The 21406-nt window shown below is 47.7% G+C and overlaps 1 protein-coding gene across 1 annotated transcript in view; it reads left to right on the forward strand.

Annotated features, from left to right (window-relative positions):
* Positions 1 to 8383: 8383 nt before the first annotated feature.
* The window catches only part of INTS8 (integrator complex subunit 8), a 100907-nt gene continuing 87884 nt past the window's right edge, over positions 8384 to 21406 (forward strand). Inside the window, exons 1-7 of the mRNA XM_068127435.2 lie at positions 8384 to 8670; positions 15106 to 15280; positions 15420 to 15560; positions 16767 to 16838; positions 16932 to 16983; positions 17679 to 17894; positions 19093 to 19200. Of these exons, the coding sequence (XP_067983536.2) occupies positions 8556 to 8670; positions 15106 to 15280; positions 15420 to 15560; positions 16767 to 16838; positions 16932 to 16983; positions 17679 to 17894; positions 19093 to 19200 (879 nt within the window). The 5' untranslated portion in view covers positions 8384 to 8555. The remainder of the gene's footprint in view (positions 8671 to 15105; positions 15281 to 15419; positions 15561 to 16766; positions 16839 to 16931; positions 16984 to 17678; positions 17895 to 19092; positions 19201 to 21406) is intronic.

Genomic DNA, 21406 nt, shown 5'->3' on the forward strand with positions numbered 1-21406 from the left:
GTCCGGATGGATTACATGCTGTCGCTGCTTGGAGACCAGCGCCCGGATTTCGTGCTCCGCGCGCTTTTCCTCTGCCAGCTACTGATACAGGTGCGCCTCGCTATGGCGGTTCCAAAATCACGGAACCCCGCGACCTGGCCGGAGAGGCCGACAAGTTTTTCGGGGCCTGCGACACGCGGTCGGTTTACGGTGCTGCCGTAGTGGATCCCGGGGCAGAGGCTACAGCGCCCCCGGCTTCCCTCGTGGCCGCTGCTGCGCCCCGCCCACTACCACCGCCGCCACCACCACGGCCGCCGAGGCCGTCACCGCCGCAAACCTGGTGCTACTACCACGCCAGGTTCGGCCGCAAGGCTAAAACGTGTCACCCGCCGTGCTCTTTTGATGGGTCGGGAAACGACCGGGCCGGCGCTCATTAGCGGCCCTGAGCGTCGGCCATTCCGGCAGCCTCCTGTTCATCATGGACACCTTGTCCAGGCGCCGTTTCCTTTGCGACACAGGAGCGCAGGTAAGCGTCCTCCCCGCCTCCACGTCCGACAAGCAAACCGCGGGCCGGGGCCCCGCTTTGCTTGCCGCCAACGGTACACCCATCCGCACATTCGGGAAGCGTTGCCTCTCACTGCGGTTCGGAGGGCAGCGCTTTCAATGGTCGTTCATGACCGCCAGCGTGCCAATGGCTTTGCTGGGCGTGGACTTCCTATGTGCGCATGGGCTGTTGGTCGACGTGAAGCGCAGACGTCTCGTACAGGCCGAAACCTTCAGCTCGCTCGCTTGTTTGCTGAGCGGCTCGTTGAGCGGCTCACTGAGCGGCTCACCGAGCGGCTTGCCAAGCAGCTTGCTGGAAGGTTCCGTCCCGGCGAGTTTAGTTTGCACGCTTCCGGCAGCGGACGACTTTACCTGCCTCCTAGCCAGTTTCCCGGCCCTCAGGCGGCCCACCTCCTCATCGGTGGCCATTAAACACGGGGTGTAGCACCATACTACCCACAGTCGGGCCGCGGGTCTACGCCCGGGCACGCCGACTCGAACCCGCGAAGCTCGCGGTGGCGAAAGCGGAGTTCGCCACGCTGGAGCGGCTGGGGATCGTACGGCGCTCCAACAGCGCTTGGGCTTCCCCTCTGCACATTGTGCCGAAGCCCGGCGGGGGATGGCGGCCGTGCGGGGACTACCACCGGCTCAATGATGCCACCACCCCCGACCGCTACCCGGTCCCGCATATCCAGGACTTTTCCACCCGGTTGGCAAACACGACCGTGTTTTCCAAGGTGGACCTCATCCGGGGCTACCACCAGGTCCCCGTACAACCGGGCGATGTCCCAAAGACGGCCGTCATCACCCCTTTCGGCCTCTTCGAGTTCCTGAGAATGCCTTTCGGGTTGAAGAATGCGGCCCAGGCGTTCCAACGGCTTATGGACAGCATCTTGCGCGACTTACCTTTCCTCTTCGTCTACTTGGACGACATCCTAGTCATGAGCGCATCCCGGGAGGAGCACCTGCTCCACCTCCGCACGCTTTTCGAACGCCTGGGCCAGCATGGCCTAATCATCAACCCCGCAAAGTGCCGTTTCGGCGTCGCCATCATCGACTTCTTGGGGCACCGCATCACCAGGCACGGGGCCGTCCCTTTACCGGCCAAGGTGGAGGCGGTCAGGGATTTCCCTCGCCCCTGCACGATCAAGGGGCTCCAGGAATTCCTGGGCATGGTAGATTTTTACCACCGCTTCGTGCCCCACGTCGCCCAGCTCCTCCGCCCCCTGCACGAGGCCCTCTGGGGCAAGCCGGGCAAAGGTGACGTCGCCTGGTCAGAGCCGATGGCCATGGCATTTGTGGGCGCAAAGCTGGCCCTGTCCAACGCCACCATGCTGGCGCACCCGGCGCCCGATGCACCGATCGCCCTCACCACCGACGCGTCGGACTACGCGGTGGGCATGGTGCACGAGCAGTGGGTGCGTGGTGCTTGGCAGCTGCTGGCATTTTTTAGCCGGCAGCTTCGCCCGCACGAACGCCGCTATAGCACCTTCGACCGCGAGCTGCTAGGGCTCCACCTGGCGGTCCGACACTTCCGCCATCTGCTCGAGGGCTGTCCATTCACGGCTTTCGTCGACCACAAGCCCATTGTGTTCGCGATGGCCAAGGTCGCCGATCCATGGTCGGCACGGCAGCAGCGTCACCTCTCTGCCGTGTCCGAGTACACGATGGACATCCGTCACGTGGTGGGTAAAGACAACCCGGTGGCGGATTGCCTTTCCCGGTCCGTCGTGCATGCGGTCCACCTCGGGATCGACTATACCCGGATGGCGGAGGACCAGTCCGCCGACCCTGGCATCCAGGCCTTGCGAACCGCCGTCACGGGCCTCCGCGTCACCGAGGTGCCGTTCGACGCCGCGGGCGCGGCCCTCCTATGCGACGTCTCCCTCGGCCGGCCTCGCCCCATCGTGTCCGCTGGCTGGCGGCGCCCAGTTTTCGACGCCATCCACGGCCTGTCCCACCCGGGCACGAAGGCATCCCAGAAGCTCATCGCGGCGAAGTTCGTCTGGCATGGCCTCAGGAAGGACGTCCGCGACTGGGGCAGGACGTGCCTTGCGTGCCAGCGTGCAAAGGTCCACCGCCACACCCAGGTCCCGTTGGCCCCGTTTACGGTGCCCGAGCGTCGGTTCGACCACGTTCACGTCGACTTGGTGGGACCTTTGCCCTCCTCACGAGGGTTCACACACCTCCTCACCATGGTGGACCGCACCACACGGTGGCCGGAGGCCGTGCCATTGGCGGCGACGTCTGCAGCTGATGTGGCGCACGCCTTCATCGCCACTTGGGTTGCCCGGTTCGGTGCCCCCTCGGACTTCTCGTCCGACCGCGGCCCCCAGTTCACATCAGAGCTCTGGGGCGCGGTGGCGCAAGGGCTCGGTGTCAAACTACACCGCACCACGGCCTACCAACCCCAGGTCAATGGCCTGTGCGAGCGCTTTCATCGCTCAATGAAGGCCGCACTCCGGGCCAGCCTCCGCAACGGCAGCTGGGCCGACAGGCTCCCCTGGGTCCTGCTGGGCCTCAGGACGGCGCCCAAGGACGACCTGCGTGCGTCCTCGGCGGAGCTGGTCTTCGGGCAACCACTGCGGGTACCGGGCGAATTTATCCCCGACTCCACAGCTCCTTGGTCCGCGGCGCAACAGCGCTCCACCCTGCAGGAGACCGCCCGGACGTTCGCCCCGGTGCCGATGGCACACCACGGTTGCCCGTCTTCCCACGTCGCCCCGGAGCTTCGCACGGCGGAGTACGTCTTCGTCCGGCACGGCGCCCACCGGGCACCGCTACGGCCCCCGTACGACGGGCCCTTCCGCGTGTTGGAGACTGGGGACAAATATTTCACCATCGACATCGGCGGTGCCCCGGATCGTGTCTCCGTGGACCGCCTCAAGCCGGCCCACCTCGATCTGGACCACCCCCCGCAAGCAGCTCTGCCTCCATGTTGAGGCCACCCCCTGGCGGTCAGACCCCCGGCACCCCCCAGCCCCGCCGTCCCGCTACCCCCCCAGCCCTGCACGCATCGCCAGGGGGCGTTTCAGCCATGTCATCCGGCTTCCCCGCAAACTCACCCTTCAGGTGCGCGGGAATTCTGGGGGGGCGCGTGTGGCGGACACAAGGGACAAGAATTCAGCGCACCAGCAGGTGGCGCGAACGTCCAGGCGGGGAACTGTAATGCATGCCCCGCCTATCGGCCGATCGGCCACGCCCGGGGGCAAGGCGTGGCCTCGGGACATATATGCGGGCTCTAAGCTCGAGCCCGCCCAGTGCTGAAGTGCGAGCTTTGAATAAAGACTCTTTGTTGTATCAACGCGTTGTGGCCTACCTCTCTGGCAATCGAGTAGTGTGTGCGCAGCACCACACTCTCGCATTATTGGTTCTTCCTAAGAACACAAGGGTAGTCCAGCATGCACATGAGATTTCTTGAAGGTCCCTTCTTTTCTATTGATTGGCATTTTCTACAAGCTATGGAATGTACAAACTATGTAAAGATGGTGGAAGAAGAAATGCGGGCAAGGGGGTTAACAAGGAGAGATGCGGAAAATATGGCGAAATGGAGAAGATTGTCATGGGGACCGCAAGGCTAACCCCCGCTCTCGCAGGGAAAATGGCCTTAAAATGCATGTTGTTGTTGTTGTTGTATGTAATGTCCCTTCTTTTCTACACTTTGCCACATGGCACATAATACATATAAAGGGGCCTTTTCTTTGTCCCTGGCATTTCCCCAATATAACATATCCATTTTCGTATGCCAAGTTCCATACTGAACACATTTCATCAGAGGTTTAAGATGCCTCAGATCAACCAGTTTAAGGTTGAGCCAACTTTCTGAGATATGTTACAAATAGGTGGCCATCTTGGAAAATAGTCACAAAAAGGTGATTAGCTGTGGATCCCAGATGTCCATCACAATTTTTTTTAGACATTCCAGGTACTAGGCTAATGAAAAACACAGTGTTGTCTTGCCAATCTTTTTGGTAGTCTAACCTCGAAATTCGACACCGATCTCACAGACTAAATGGGGAACTTATACAGTCTTCCCCAAAAAGCAAAGGCAATGCATATCCATCATTAGAGAGCTGGAGCCAAAGACCAGACTCACTTCAGATCACATCATCCACTCCTTTCCCCATCACAAAGTCTGTCTCAGACACGTGGACTTATTACCTGTTTTCACCCCTGTTTGTCTGTCTGTTTGTGAACAGGATATCTCTAAAAGTTGTGAATGGATTCAGACGAAATTTGGTGGACAGGTTTGGTATATGACAGGAACGAAATGATTAGATTTTGGTGAAGATCCGGATCCATATCTGGATCTGAGAATTTTAAAGTGATTCTTCATCATTGAGTGATAGGACTAAAAACCATATATAGCATGAAATATCAAAAGGTTATGGATGGATGTGAACAAAACTTGGTGGATGAGTTGGTTAACGATAAGATTTCCAAGGTTACGATTTTTTTTTTTTTTGTATACAAGATCAAGGCTCGCATCAGAGCTAACATTGATCACAAAAAGACAAACTGACAAATAAAAAATATGATAAAGGGAGTGGGAGACAAGATGGAGAGCAGGGACATCGGGAGATCTGGGGGAGGGAGAGGGCTTGGGGGGGGGGGGAGGAGGCTTGGGGGCGGGGGGAGGCATGGGAAGGGGGGGGGGGAGGTATAAAGCACATGGACACAGCTTGGACTTCCAGGAAGGAAAGTATTTAAAAAAAAGTCGGTATTTCAAAAAAGTGGATTTGGGGTGAAATTAGCGGGGGTAGAAAAGATCAAGGTTTTGGATGGGGGATGGTGGTGAACAGCTGTTTTAAAGACCTGGAGGGAGGAGTGGGATTGAAGAGAGTGGGGGGGGGGGGGGTGGGGGGGGGGGTTGCTCCAGAGGCGGGAGAAAAGAGGAATGAAGAAGTGAAGGTGAGCAGAGAGTCTTGATTTTGGCAGTTTAACCATAAGAGGGTTGCAGGCAGATGTTGTGCGACCTGTAGGAATATTTGGGGGACAGAGCCCAGAGAGAGCTGGGGGGGCAAGGCCGGAGAGGAGTCGGTAGAAGACGGAAAGGCCACCTACCTGCCTGCGGTGAGTGAGTGAAAGGCCCTCGGAGTTAGCTTCATCGCGGGAGATTCCAGGATTTAGACTATTATTATTTATTTATTTATTTGTCAGGATTTCGACAAGATTTCCGATTTCCCTTGTGTCCAGTGGAGAGAATGATTTCTAACTTGAAAACCAGTCATGGGATTTTGACCAAACTTGGTATAATTTATATATTATGATGCAAAGATAAACTGATTCGATATTAGGGTCAAGAGGTCAACGGTCAGAGGTCATGTTAAGTACAATTTATGTTGCCATGCCAACTTGTGAACCAGTGATGGGATTTTGAACAAATTTGTTGTAAGTATATGTGATGCAAAGATGAACTGATTGGATTACAGCATCAAGAGGTCAAAGGTCAGAGGTGGAGGCATATTGGTTGACGTCGTGACGTCGAAGAGTGTCGTACTAGTTTCTTACGAGATAAATTGATCCATTTAACGTCGTTTCCTACAACATGTTTTCAAGAACGTAATCACGACGTTAAATGAGCAACAAGTGTATTTATAAGGCTATAATACAAATTAAACGTTTTTTTCTTTCTTTCTTTTTTTTTTGTATACAAGGTCGAGGCTCGTGTAAGAGCTAACATTGATCACAAAAAAGACAAACTTACACATAAAACATAAAACTTATGACAAAGGGAGCAGGAGAACAAGATGGAGAGCAGGGACATTGGGAGATCTGACGTTTCCATGAATTCTTTGCACCTATTGTCTATTCTGACAAAGCTGTCAATCACTGACGAGTAATCTACTTTTGATGCAAGATCCTTCTCTATACTGATCCATTGCAGCCCAGAAAGCCGTTCTCAGCCATTGTGGAGCGAAAATGCTTCTTGATCAGCTTGACCCTCCTGAATCATCGCTCAGGTGTAGTTTAATGAATTCGGTGTGTCCCTATGGTGCGTTTCAGTCTTGCAAGTTCGACATGAGTGCACTCTAATGTGTTCTTGATTATGAATATCAAGATGCCTTGTGTATTTGTTGTTTCAATACTATCAGGATCACTACTTTTTTTTACAGTGTTCAAAAGTTGTTGTATTCAACCTGGGATTGGTCCACTTTTGCTCTGACAAAAGGTAAGGCCCGAAACACCTATTTTCACGTGGTGATTTCTGTCGGTTCAAAATCCATTGTACTGTCACTTTGGTCGTTTTACAATGAAAGGGAAAACGTATAGGGAGAGCATGGCGATTGTGAATATCACAGCTCCGAAGATGTCTTTGGCTTCGTATGGCAGTGGGCACCAACATGGTGGCCATAAGATGTTCAGGATGAAATTGTGGGACCTTTTGGCCTGTGATGACCTCAACAATAATTGGTGGTTGAATTTAATGACTAAATATGCAAATCCTCTTCAAATTTCAAGTCAATCAGATGTACATTGATGATTTTAGAAATTTGGCCTAAGCTGACTTTTTGGCCTTTGTTGACCTCTTGACCTCAAAATCAATAGGCTCCTTGTTCATGACCAACTCTACCGTTTGGTGAAGTTTTGTGAAGATCGGTTTAAAATTCGGTGCTGCAGGCGATTGACATACAGACAAACAGACAGACAGAATCACAGAACAGACCAAACAATACACTTGTGAATCTTTGATTTCGCAAGTAATAAAATAGGCCTATCGAGAGGGTCATAAATTTCAAGCAAAAAGAAAAAACTGACCACTGCATGCCATGCATACAAGAGCAAATCAACAATTACTGTCCCAATGTAGTGGGGAGGGTCTGTGACACCTGCCAGGACCAAAAACAACACCTGACAAAGGGAGGATGAGCTCCCTGCGGGAACAAACGGCCATCCAGTACGTAAATGGTATCCTCTAAAAACACTCAATGGGGTAGGAAAATTTATTTTTCCGCCTGGCCTCTAGTTAACTCCTCCTGCACAGTGGTCCTGTGAAGAGGTTTCCTTGTTTCAGGACTAGGTGAAGGTTTTGCCAGTTTTACTCTTCTTCGTTATTTCTTTATCCCTTTACATTTAGTGGCTCACAGCCAAAGACCAATGCACACCACGGGCACGACAAAGCTGCATTTCTTTAAACATTTCACTCTATTTTCTATAAACCTAAAAAGATTCCACTCTATTTCCGAAATAAATACAACAAAAATAAGGACTTCCAGATGGAATGTCTTTCCAGATCCACGGAATTGTCTGTGTGTGTGTGTAGTTTATCGACGTTAGAACAAGTGCGTCATGTGCACAATGCAGGTTTTATGGAAGCTTCAAGATGGCGGCCGGTGACTTCACCACACGCGCTCGGCCCACTATCCAGTCAGTATAATCGGAATCAGTGATCAGAATATGTATTTCCTGTTTCGAGAGTTTTTGCCTAATTTTTATATCTATCCATAATTCTTTCTTGTTTATAAACGGTGTTATTATTATTTATCTTCTGAATATTTCATTTAAAAAAAAAAGCGTCAAATGTTGGGAGGTGTATGGGTTGCTTTCCGGACGTCATTAATTTCTGTATGCCGACATTTTAATTCCCTCCATCGTGAGTTATACGGTGAGTTCTGCACTAGACTATGATATTTTTTAACGTGATTGCTGTTTTAATCACTGACATGGCCTCGAGTTACCCTCCAAGAGATCAAACGATTGCCGCGTTAGCAAAATGGCCGCTATGACGTCATGGAAAAACGGCGTCACACAGATCTTTAGTTGTCAACTTATTTTAAAACACTTTGAAAATAATTTTAAACAAACTGTGATGCTAAGTTATTAAAAGTGTAACAAATATTGAATTGGTTTTAGAAACAAAATTGAAATTTTTTTTTTTTTAATTTAAACAACAACAAGTGTTATGGTACAGTGTCAACCTATCATGTGTGGCTTTCCTCTGTAAGCGCAACATCCATCACGTCAGCATTTGATGAGGTGCGGGTCGGCGATTGTTGGATCGGTGTGCATAACGGGTCGGTCCTCCTGAGACCATGGTGATTGAAGCCACGAATTGCGGATCTTCGTCGGACTCGTCTCCGAAGTTGTGGTTTGAGTTTTTGCTGAATGAACGTCTGCTCTCTGAGCATCTGCAGCAGGCCTCGCCAAGTGAGTTCTCTCTTATCATGTCAGCTTTTGCCTTCACTGTGGTGTAATCATAGCTTGCCTTCCAACGTAGACCACAATTTTTACACGTTATCGTTTTTCAACCCAGTACCTTTGTAAAGTATATACTGTACAATTAGAATGCGAGTACGTCTATAAATTACGTACTACCAGGTAATAGGTGTCTGTGTAGCTATGTAGTACTAGTATGTGTCATGTGTCATATGTCGTATCTTTTTTACCATTTGAGTTTTGTCATCAAATTTTCACCAAAGCTTTTTTTATGATAATATGGAGAAGACTAATTAATAATTTTGTCAAAAGGTCAAAGGTCAAGGTGGGCAATAACATATAATGTTAGTGCCCGTCACATACAATCATCAATTTTCATCCAATTGACCCGAAATTTCAATTTACCATTTGAGTTTTGTCATAAAATTTTTCAACAAAGCTTTATTATGATAATATGAAGAAGGCAAATTAATAATTTGGTCAAAAGGTCAAAGTCACATAAAATCGTCAATTTTTGTCAGATTAACCTGAAAGTTTAAGAATTTGCATATTGGGTCACAGAATTGGTTCACCAATCAAAAGCTAGAGGCTGATTATTTTTAGATCTAAAGCTCAAAAAGGTCAAGGCTGCATAAAATCATCAATTTTCATGATTTTTTTTTGAACTGTTTCGTTATTTTTAGCATACTGTTACGGATCCCGGATTTAGAGGAGTTACTATTCATGTCATTGCTTATTAATGTTTATTCTATTAAAGGTTGTTGTGGTTAAAGGGTTAGAGAGGCTCCGGATAACAGGAGACCGGAAACGGGATAGTGAACCGGAGGAAGAAAAAGACACGAGGTCCGGGGGAAGCGGCGATCTTCCTCTTCCTCGCCCAGCTCCGACGCGAGCGGTGTCGATATTGAGCAGCGTGGGGGACGCTGCGTTTGAAAGCTCGTCTGGCGAAAGGAGTTACCTGCGCGGGGTAATTACCGATTACACGTCAAGTTGCCGTGGGTTCGTGCACGGAACCAAGCGTCCGGCACAGTTCGCCTCAACGTCTACAAGGATGCGTACGGGTCGCGCCTTGGGCCTCGCGCGCTTTGCAAGCCGCGCTTTGCTTTGCCCGCTTGGCTTTGCAAGGAGGTGTGCACTGCAGCAGCTGTTCCCGGTACGCGACGTGCACGTTTGGAACCCGTCAGCCAGGGGTTCGTTCAACCGCCCGTGTGCGGAGAAGTCGACCTTCACCTTGGTCTGGAGGGGCCCAGAGACATTGTGAGGGACAGTGACCATTGAGGGGTCGTGAGCGGGGAAAGGGGGGATATTTATGAGATGGCCATCTTAGTAAGATTGTTGATGGATTGTTGATTGCTGATGATGGATGGAGAATATATTATTAAGTTTTCCGGATCCTTGGTGTGGGGTTTCTTATTGACTTGAATTATTGTGTCTTTCATATTGATTACGCTACGAAAGCGCATAAATCAGATATCTTTCTGGCGGGGTCCTCCCACGGTCCGGGGGTCACCAAGACCAGGTAGTTACCGGGAGGACCACGTAACAGAATTGGGGGCTCGTCCAATTGAATTCCGGGATCTAAAATTGTATAACATAATAAAATAATAATTTTTAGTAATTAAAATTAATTAATTAATTATTAATTGGTAAATTTTTGAGAAATTGTGGTAAAGTCTTGGGTGAAGGTTAACAGGTGTTAAAGATAGTCACCATGGCGTTTGTTGCACAGAACTTTGCGGTAACACCTAGTGAGGCACAGTTCCAAGCGTTACTAAAAGCGGACCTCTTGAAATTGGCCAAACATTTTAACTTGGAGGTCCGAACTAATTTGAGGAAGGCAGAGTTGCAGACCACGGTGATACAATCTATGGTGGGATTAGGAACATGGGACGAGTTAGCCTGGCAGTGGCTACCCGAAGAACCAGAAGACGTTGAGCTCCGGAAACTGGAGTTGCAATTACGGAGCCAGGAACGGATCAAAGAAGAGGAAAGGAAAGCAGAAGAGAGGAGAGAAGAGAAACAAGCAGAGGAAAGGAGAGTGGAACGAGAACTCCAGGAAAGGTTAGAAAGGATGAAAACAGAGGAAAGGAAAGCAGAAAAGGAAAGAGCAGAAGAGGAAAGGAAAGCAGAAGAGAGGAGAGAAGAGAAACAAGCAGAGGAAAGGAGAGTGGAACGAGAACTCCAGGAAAGGTTAGCAGAAGAAGAAAGGAAAGCAGAAGAGAGGAGAGAAGAGAACCAAGCAGAGGAAAGGAGAGTGGAACGAGAACTCCAGGAAAGGTTAGAAGGGAGAAAAGCAGAGGAGAGGAGAGCTGCCAGGGAACTCGAAGCAGAGGAGAGAAAAGCCGAAAGGGAGTTGAAGGAACGTGATCTGGCACTTCAGCAAGAGATTAAATTCAAGGAGCTGGATTTAATGAGAGAACGGAGAGAGGTACCACCCTTGCTGACGGGGTCGACACCTAGCCAGAACACCTGGGAGGTGGGCAGACATGTGAGGCTGGTTCCACCCTTCAGTGAAAAGGAAGTCACTCAATTTTTTCCACACTTTGAGAAAGTGGCTCGACAGTTAAACTGGCCGGAGGAGGCCTGGACCATACTAGTGCAAAGTGTGCTGGTGGGTAAAGCTCAATAGATTTATTCGGCGCTACCAATGGACCAATGTGCAGATTATGAGGTATTGAAGAAGCACATCCTCAAAGCCTATGAGTTGGTTCCTGAAGCTTACCGGCAAAAATTCAGGAATGCCAGGAAGAGGGAGAGTGAGACCCATGTGGAGTTTGCCAGAGTGAAAGAAAACATGTTTGATCGGTGGTGTGAGTCGAAAGGAGTCGGGAACGACTTCGAAGCATTGCGTGACCTGATGCTGGTGGAGGAATTTCAACAGTGTGTCCACGAGGACATCAAAGTGTACCTGCAGGAAAATAAAGTACCAAAGTTGTGGGACGCAGCCACCATGGCAGATGATTATGCCTTAACACACCGGATAGGGGTCCACACACCTAGCTCCTCGCCTAGACTTCAGCAGGGGAGTTATGGCACACCCGGTGCGGAGAACGACAATACATGGCGGCGGCCTCGAGAGGATTATGGGGACAACGCGGATACCCCAACTGTTCGAAATCAGAGGGCTACGGGCCCAAGACAAACTTATTTCCCGGGGGGCCCGAGGCAGACCACGAGTTTTTCCTCCGGGCCTACTTGCGCCTTTTGCAAAAAACCTGGACACTTGATGTCCAGTTGTTACCTCATGAAAAGGGACAACCCAGAGCGGAGTCCGACTATTACAACTCCGAATGCGATGGCTAGCGTAAGAAATCGCCCACAGAAGAGTTACCAACCATTTATTTATGAGGGGTTTGTCTCACTCGAGGGAGACTTGACTAACCCAAGACCTGTTAGGGTATTGAGGGACACAGGAGCCCATCAATCCTTAATGCTTGAAGGCATTTTGCCATTGTCAAAGAGTACCGCAACTGGTGATAGTGTTCGGTTACAAGGGATCGGTGGCTGTGTTAGTGCCCCACTTCATGTCATCCATTTGGAATCCGATTTGGTGTCAGGACCGGTCACCGTCGGTTTACAAGCCACGCTTCCTGTAGAGGGGGTATCTGTGATTATCGGGAATGATTTGGCCGGGGGGCAAATTTATGGTAACCCGAGGGTGGGTAAAGAGCCCCGCAGGGGAAATAACACCACCCCAGCTCGGGATGGCGACAAAAGTTCCAAGTTATTCGTAGGGGGACTGAACTTCAACACAGAGGAAGAAGTTCTGACCTCTGTCTTCAACAGATATGGGCCGCTGGTGGAAGTGCGGGTGGTAAAAGACAGGGAAACGCAACGGTCAAGAGGGTTCGGCTTTGTCACGTTTGCAAGCACAAGAGACGCCAGGGAGGCAGAGAAGAATTGGAATGGTAAGGATTTGGAGGGTCGGACCATAACAGTAGGGAAGGCATTTCGTAGGCGTCGAGAGGTCTACAGAAGAGGACCACTTGGCGGTAGTTTTGGTGTTGGCAGCAGCCGATATTACTATGGAGGCTCCCAGAGTTACGGCATCTCCCGAAAGAATGATTGGCAGAGGACTGGCCGAGAAGGAGACCGCCAGTCAGGGGACTGCTGGGACAAGGGGTCCCACCGTAACTGTTAGGAGTCCGGAGAAGTTGAAGCACTCTATATACGGCGGAGCCGCCGAGCCTGGGCTCCTACACGGGCTAACCGTGAACGCCACGTTCTTAAAAGGCGTCCCGGTAGGGAACGTTCCTACACGGATTAACCGTGAACTCCACGTTCTTAAAGGCGTCCATGTAATGAACTGTCCTCCCCGGACTAACCGTGAACCCCACATTCCTTAAGGCGTCCATGTAGTGAGTACTCAGCTGGGCCTCCATCCAAGAGCAACTAGAAGTGGCTGACGCTTGGTCTAGTGGGAATTACCTTGGAATCTCTGGGGGGGTTTTGGTGAAAGTTTGTTGCTTTATTTTTGAGATGCGATAATTGTGCCCGGGGGGAACTGATGATTTGGGGTATCGGGTTGGTTTATCAAAGTTGGCCGGCACAGAAAGTTTTCGCGGGGTTCAAACTTTCTTTCTTGAAGGGGGGGAGTGTTACGGATCCCGGATTTAGAGGAGTTACTATTCATGTCATTGCTTATTAATGTTTATTCTATTAAAGGTTGTTGTGGTTAAAGGGTTAGAGAGGCTCCGGATAACAGGAGACCGGAAACGGGATAGTGAACCGGAGGAAGAAAAAGACACGAGGTCCGGGGGAAGCGGCGATCTTCCTCTTCCTCGCCCAGCTCCGACGCGAGCGGTGTCGATATTGAGCAGCGTGGGGGACGCTGCGTTTGAAAGCTCGTCTGGCGAAAGGAGTTACCTGCGCGGGGTAATTACCGATTACACGTCAAGTTGCCGTGGGTTCGTGCACGGAACCAAGCGTCCGGCACAGTTCGCCTCAACGTCTACGAGGACGCGTACGGGTCGCGCCTTGGGCCTCGCGCGCTTTGCAAGCCGCGCTTTGCTTTGCCCGCTTGGCTTTGCAAGGAGGTGTGCACTGCAGCAGCTGTTCCCGGTACGCGACGTGCACGTTTGGAACCCGTCAGCCAGGGGTTCGTTCAACCGCCCGTGTGCGGAGAAGTCGACCTTCACCTTGGTCTGGAGGGGCCCAGAGACATTGTGAGGGACAGTGACCATTGAGGGGTCGTGAGTGGGGAAAGGGGTGATATTTATGAGATGGCCATCTTAGTAAGATTGTTGATGGATTGTTGATTGCTGATGATGATGGAGAATATATTATTAAGTAATCCGGATCCTTGGTGTGGGGTTTCTTATTGACTTGAATTATTGTGTCTTTCATATTGATTACGCTACGAAGGCGCATAAATCAGATATCTTTCTGGCGGGGTCCTCCCACGGTCCGGGGGTCACCAAGACCAGGTAGTTACCGGGAGGACCACGTAACAATACGGAAGAAGAAGAAGAAGACGCCCGAATACAAACGGACACGGACGGCTTTGCATTTTCAGATGCTTTTTAGCTTTATGTTTGACTTAAGGCTTAAGCAGACAAATGCTGAGTAAACTGAACGACAAAGTTTATGGGGCTTGGTTGTGTCGTGTTCACTGAGATGTGGCCTTTCCTCTGTTTCATTTGTTTTCTCACGTCGTCAAATCACTTTATTATTATTGTCATGTGTTTAAAAACCAGGGTTAAGAAACGATGAAATTCTTATTCACAAACAACCATCTCGCTGTGTACATACATCTATTTATGTACAAAGCGTCAAAAGATCACATACCAAAAAATGCAATTATACGGGCACACTTTTAAACATTTTTTAATGAAACTTTATATATGCAATCAACATTGGAGGATGCATGAAAGATGTAATGACTTTTGGGGATTCCCCCCCCCCCGCCCCCCCGGTTCATGCCCCAAGAGGTGGGAACTTAGGGTCGAAGCAGAAGATTTTTCTTTAAATCAAAATTTGATATTGCGTCATTCCTGGTGGACCTTTTTGCTATCTGTCAACTTTACATAAGGTGGGATGCATGGGAATTTGCGATGGTGTGCCGTCGACTTCGCTCCAGTTATGTCTGTGCATCGGATGCACCACAGCTTCTGCTTGCAGTCTACAAGCATGCCCCACGACTATTATTTAAAATACTTTGTAAGAAACAAATGTTCGAAGTTTTCCATGCTGATAAACATCAAGCGGGTGCTTTTCAGCTGTAAGGAATATAATATTATGGATTTTATTCATGATGAGTAAATATTTAAATGGTTGAATTTGTTTGCTAAAGATTTAATGGATCATGTTCGAATGAATTGCGTTGTGATTGATCTGGGGATTGTTGTTCGATTGGCCAAAAGGGGAACCTTGGGGGTGCCTCCATCATGCCTTCTCTAAAATCGTGTTTTGCCCCTTGTGCTGCAGAGCCTACAGCTGTAGCACTTATCGGGCAGTTTCTGGAACAGGCCTTGAAGCCGGTGGTGAATGATCAGAACCAGGTGCAGCCTCCGGTGGAAAACTTGCGAACCCGAAAACTAAAGCTGCTCGCCCTATGCACAGCCGCACACCTTAAATGGGACCTGCCCGAGTTGGAGAAAGGGTGAGGTTTATGTTTGCGATTGTACGGTGCCTGGAGTTGTACATGTATGAGAAATGTGAGGAAGATCCTTTTGTCTCAACATTGGTGTGTTGATGCTTTAAGTATATTCCTCATTTGTCCACCTGCTGCTTTGGTGCAGCCTTACAGTGCCCACCATGCACGTGTTGCTGAGCGAATTGCTCCTTCTGTGCCATATTCCTTCTGGTACTGAGCACGGGGACCTCAACGTCGAAGAGCTGGATGAAGCCACAGCTGCTGCTGTGTATCTATACCACCGCTGGCAAGTTATCGTCGATATGTTCTCAAAGCTTCTCTTTTTATGCACCGTCTCCTCTGCTCTCTTCAGATCTGATTTCCACATATTTTGTTTTTCTCTCTCCCACTGCACTGGAGATGTAGAGATTAAAAGGCTAAAGCGTTTGCTTGCTTTCCCTCAAAACTTTGGGTTTCAGAATAATATGTCCATGTTAACTGGAACTTTAATGCAGGAGTAGGCCATTAGGCCTATTAATCCTGTGCAATTATTGCCAACATATGGTTGCTTGTGCGTGCTCTATTTTACGCTCACCTGGACTTTAGTCGGGTGAGCTTATGCGATCGAGCAGTGTCCGTAGTTAAGTCAGTCAGTCAGTCAGTTAGTGAGTCCATAAACACTTGTCATTATCAATTGAACCAAACACACAATTTTGATGAAACCTGGCCACAATCATCATATATTGTGGCCAAGTTTCATCAAAATCGTGTGATTGGTTCAAGCGAGTTTGGTTCAAACTCTTCTTCATATCTGATGCCTAACGAAGGTGTATTGACCGCATCAAAATCTGCGCTCATTAAGGTGGTTTATGGGGGGCAGGAGGTTGATCCCCTTCCTCCACCCCCAAAATAGTTTTGCTCTTTTCTCCAAAACTACACACACTTTTGATGAAACTTGACCACAACCTTCATCACATGTGATGTACCAAAGTTTGTTCACGACATTAAGTAAATCAGGATCTGTGGGGTTTACGTCGAAAACGTAAAAAATAAATCGTCAAATGTCTGACAACCTCCGCCCCAAGAAATATGTATTTGCTGTCTTCCAAAGTTACACACACAAATTCGATGAAACTTGACCTGTGGTGTACTAAGTAAAAGTTTGTTTATGGCATTAAAAAAAATAAATCGGTGGTTTGCCACTCAAAATGGTATTTGCATTCTTTTCCGTTACATATTTTATGGGTCATCCACACCTGCCAGTAATTCTCTGGTTCGATCACATGAGCCCAGGGGCATTGCCCCTATTTTTAAATGCTGAGCGTCAAGCAAGGAAGCAGCATTTTTAAGTCTTTGGTATGACTCGGCCGACGTTCGAGCCGCGGACCTCTCCGACTCAGAGTGGACACACTAACCATTACACTACCGAGTCTTGTTATTATTTTTTGTGTCATATGGTTATGTTAATAATTTTCTGTTTGAGACTGAGCACATTTCGTGTGACATTGCGCAGGGCTTTGAGAGCCATCGTAGAAGACAGTTTCCCGATGAAGCCCAACAAACCCGGGCACCAACAACCCAATATGTGAGTGTTTGGTCCCGCTTTCTCTGTCACAGTCTGCTCGTAGCCATATATTCCTATTGAGCACTCTAACACTTTGTGTTTCAACATCGTCAGCTTGATTCAGATGCAGCAAGAAAAAGAGTTGGTGGAAAATATTCTAAAATTGGTGAGTTTAAGATTAACATTCAGTGCAATTTGCATAATAATGTTATTGCCCTGTTTTTGATACATAATCATGATGCTTGTGATTTGCAATTGTTGCAGAGTCAGAGGAAGAGCTGAAAAAAGTATTGAAAGTTACAATTGACTGGTGTTGGCTTAGCGGTTAGGGCGCTGGCTTGGGATCCTAGGATCCTGGGTTCGAATCCCGGTCGATCGCTGAATTAACACCAGGGCGGTTGACTCAGCCTGTCATCCTTCCAAGGTCGGCAAATTGAGTACCAGCTTGCTGGGATGAATGATCCCGGTATGTACCCCGGCTTAGAATAGTGAGTTAGAATAGGTACACCGTACTTTTCACCGTAGAATAGGTACAGTTAGAATAGGCTTAGAATAGGCTTAGAATAGGTACACCGTATCCCTGCGCATCGTAAGAGGCGACTAAGGGTTGGCGTCAGGAAGGGCATCCGGCCATAAAAAAAAAACATTGCCTCAAACAGGGAACCATGAGGTCATGGGGCCCGCAAGGCCAACCCCCACTCTAGCGGGGAAAAATGGCCTTAAAACGATCATTCAATTGACTCTTTAATTTGATTTTTTGATATGACCTGAAGGTTTATATTTATTTATATTTTCATTCAATACATCGTTGCATCGATGCGCTGTCACCATACCATGCTCTTGATTTATTGTATGCGGCAGCTAAAGGAAAAGAGTGACAACTCTGTCCTAGTTCTTGAGGGTGCCCTGAAGATTAAACGAGAGCTCAGGATGCACACCGCCACCACATTGGAACTGTTGGCCTCTTGTTTGGATTCCGAGCATGAAATGTGGCCTCTAACAACTGAAGGATCTTGTGGGGCAGATGGAAAGATTCAACCTGGAGAGCAGATCAGCGTTGATGAGCTTCACTGTCAGGTACACAAACAGTTGCACTGCAAGTTGCATTGGTTGCAATTTTGTATTTATTGACTTTTTTGTTATACGTCATTCTCTCCGATGGGGAAGTATGAGTACCCTGGGTTGATATGCCCTTGTTTCACTGCATTTAAGTATTTATCTGGGTTAGATTAGAAGAGATGTTATACAGCAGTACGTTTTTTGCCTCCACAATGTCCTCTGGAAAATCAAACTTTGTCCTGTTAAGGTGTCTCTTGGCCAATAAGAACAGCAGAAACACGGTCAAATTTTCTTTTCTGCTTGTTCACGGCTATCAGTGTGTTGATCTTTCACCTTTTTCTGTCTGTCTCTCCTATCATCCTTGATGCTGTAAACAGACAAAAACACCCAAATTGAGGCAAGAAATGCACGAGGCAGCACTTCATTAATAGGGCTGGCAGGAGAGCCTTGAGATATGCAGAGTCAAATCTAAGCAGTCCAGCCTGGGATCGAATCTTGGTCCAGTTATAAACTATCATTCTGGTGTTTCCCGGGCGGGGTGTTACGTCGATGTGTGTGCCATCCCTCAGATGGACGTTAAACTGGGCGACCTGTCTGGCAGCAATAGTTTGTGGATGTTAGAGATCCCAGAGTGTCTGTCATGAAGAGAAGGTGAGCTATCGCTGGCACCCTGAACAAATGACAAATTCCTTCTCTAACGTGCAGGAAGGTGGCATAGCTGTGCCCCCAGCCAATGATGCTCGCCAAAACCATGTGCTTCATATGGAAGAGGAAGAAGAAGCGCCAAATTAATCTCCACAATAATGTGTAGCATCACACATGGTGTTAAAACCCTATCATCATCATCATCAACCGTATCATTCGGATTTAACACAATTGAAAACTCCGAGCAGAAGTTCATGTCACTCGATGCGGCCAATCAAAACAAAGCCACTCTATGCATATTGGGTTGTTGTCACGTGCATCATTTGTTGATGCAACGATGGAATTCATCGTTCTTTGTGACTGCAGTACATTGCATTTTTAAGGTAACCTGTTTTGTTCTCATCTTAAATGTAACTGTAAAATCATTAATATCACTAGGTGTGTGCAAAAAGCAAAAAAAGAGGGTTGTTAGAAAACTTTTTTGTTAGAAAAGAAAAAGAAAAAAACTTTTTATTTAAAAATACCAAAAAAAGGAAATATAATTTCTGCTAATCACTTTTATGTGTCCTAGGTGAGGTATGACCTGGGATGTTACTATTTCCTGCAAGGCCCTTCAAACATTTCCTTTTATGAAAAGGCCAAAATGCACTTCGGCAAAACAAAGGAGTTGCTGGATAAGGTAATTGGAAACATTGATCATTTAACGATCGAAATGATTGGTTTTTTTAAACTGTATGAAAGGTGTTATCATTGTGTGTCCGCTGCCTCTGGAGTTTGTGCTGAGTTGGGCAATGCTGACTTTAATTCCTTTGCATCCATCAAGATTGTTCAAATGACAATTGCGTCAAAATGCTTTTAGAAGTTTTGTACAAAACAATTATTGTAACTTCTTTTATTTTTAAGACTATTGTCTTATCCTCTTTTGCCTGATTTTCTGCAGCAGTATGTTCACTCAGGATCTTCATTGCCCTTCTTCCTGCAACTGACTAGATTTATCGAATTATTATACGAGGGCAGTTTGAGGTTGATGTTTTTATTACCCTCACTTGAGGAGAGGGTATTGCATTTGAGTCTGTTTGTTTGTTTGTCTGTCTGTTTGTTTGTTTGTCTGCACAGAATAAATACGATTTTCTCTGCAACCGTTTGTCCGATTGACAGGAAATTTTTCACCTGAGGTGCAACTCCACCTGTGTAATTTTTTAATGATAATTATGACGTCATCGGTCACGGGTATGGGCGCCATTTTGGAAAAACCGAAAATCTTTGCACCTCCTATATCTCCGAAAGCGCTGCATAGAAAAAATTGATACATGGCTCATTGTAAAGAACTCTCCATGGGGAATAAAATATGTTAATGATGATGTCATAATGTCATAGGTGCCTCCATTATGACGTCATGATTCGACAATTACAAAACTTCATCTGATCAATATGAAATTTCTTGAGCGTCATTTAGGGATAAATTGGTGGAGAAAAAGAAATAATTATGACGTCATCGGCCGCTATGTTTGTTTTAACACAAAAGCATTAAAAACCACTGAAAACACATCCTGGCGAGGGTCTGCAGTCTCTGATTGCTCTTTCTTGTTTTCATTGTGGAGCATGTAAAAACAATAATTGATCAACTTGAGAATTTTGTGCAATGACATTGTCTACTCTGCGCAAATTATACAAGAATTAACAACACTGGTAAAACCATTCCACAGGATGGCCTGAAAGTCGATTTTCCCCAGCGACATTCCTCGGACGTGTCTCCCTCCTTCCCACCCTTCCTCTGCACCCTCCGCAAATTCAGTGGTGCATGGAGAATGATGGAGTGCATAGAGATACAACGGCACTCGGTAGAGCACATACCTCTGCCACGCTGAACAGTTTACGTTTTGCATCCCACTGATAGGCCGAATCTGGATCCGGACCTGAACCAAAATCGAATTAATTAGTCCTTGTCACACACCCAACCTGACCACCACGTTTCATTCAAATCCGTCCATAACTTTGAGATATCGATATATATATATATATATATATATATATATATATATATATATATATATATATATATATATATATATATATATATATATATATTGGTTTTAGTGCCTGTACAGTGCCTTCAGAAGGTATTCACACTTATTGACTTTTTTCACATTTTGTTGTTATAGCCTGAATTTAAAATGGATTGAATTGAATTTTTTTTTGTCACGGAACTACACATATTAAAAAAAAAAAATAACCACCTTTAGAGGCCATTTTTCCCCGCAAGCGGGGGTTGGCCTTTTTCGGGAACCGTGGTTGTTGTTGTTTTTTGGTCCCCTTTTTGAAGCAATGTTTTACGGCCGGATGCCCTTCCTGACGCCAACCCTTTTTGCCGCCTTTAACGACAAACAGGGAATTACCAGTGAACTGGTACTCAATTAGCCGACCTCGGAAGGATGAACAGGCTGAGTCAACCCCAAACAAACCAAACCACCGTTTAGAGGCCATTTTTCCCCGCAAAGCGGGGGTTTGCCTTTTCGGGGACCGTGGTAGTTGTTGTTTTTTGGTCCCCTTTTTGAAGCAATGTTTTACGGCCGGATGCCCTTCCTGACGCCAACCCTTTTTGCCGCCTTTAACGACAAACAGGGAATTACCAGTGAACTGGTCCTCAATTAGCCGACCTCGGAAGGATGACAGGCTGAGTCAACCCCCCTGGCGTTAATTCAGCGATCGACCGGGATTCGAACCCAGGATCCTAGGATCCTAAGCCGGCACCCTAGCCGCTAGCCCAACACCAGGCTACACATAATACCCCATAATGTCAGTGGCCATTTTTTTTTTTCTTTTGGAATTTTTTTTGCAAAATAATTAAAAATGAAATACATAAGTATCTAATTTACATAAGTATT

Source organism: Myxine glutinosa, chromosome 10 (genome assembly GCF_964187855.1).
Source record: "Myxine glutinosa chromosome 10, kmMyxGlut1.1, whole genome shotgun sequence".
NCBI lineage: Eukaryota > Metazoa > Chordata > Myxini > Myxiniformes > Myxinidae > Myxine > Myxine glutinosa.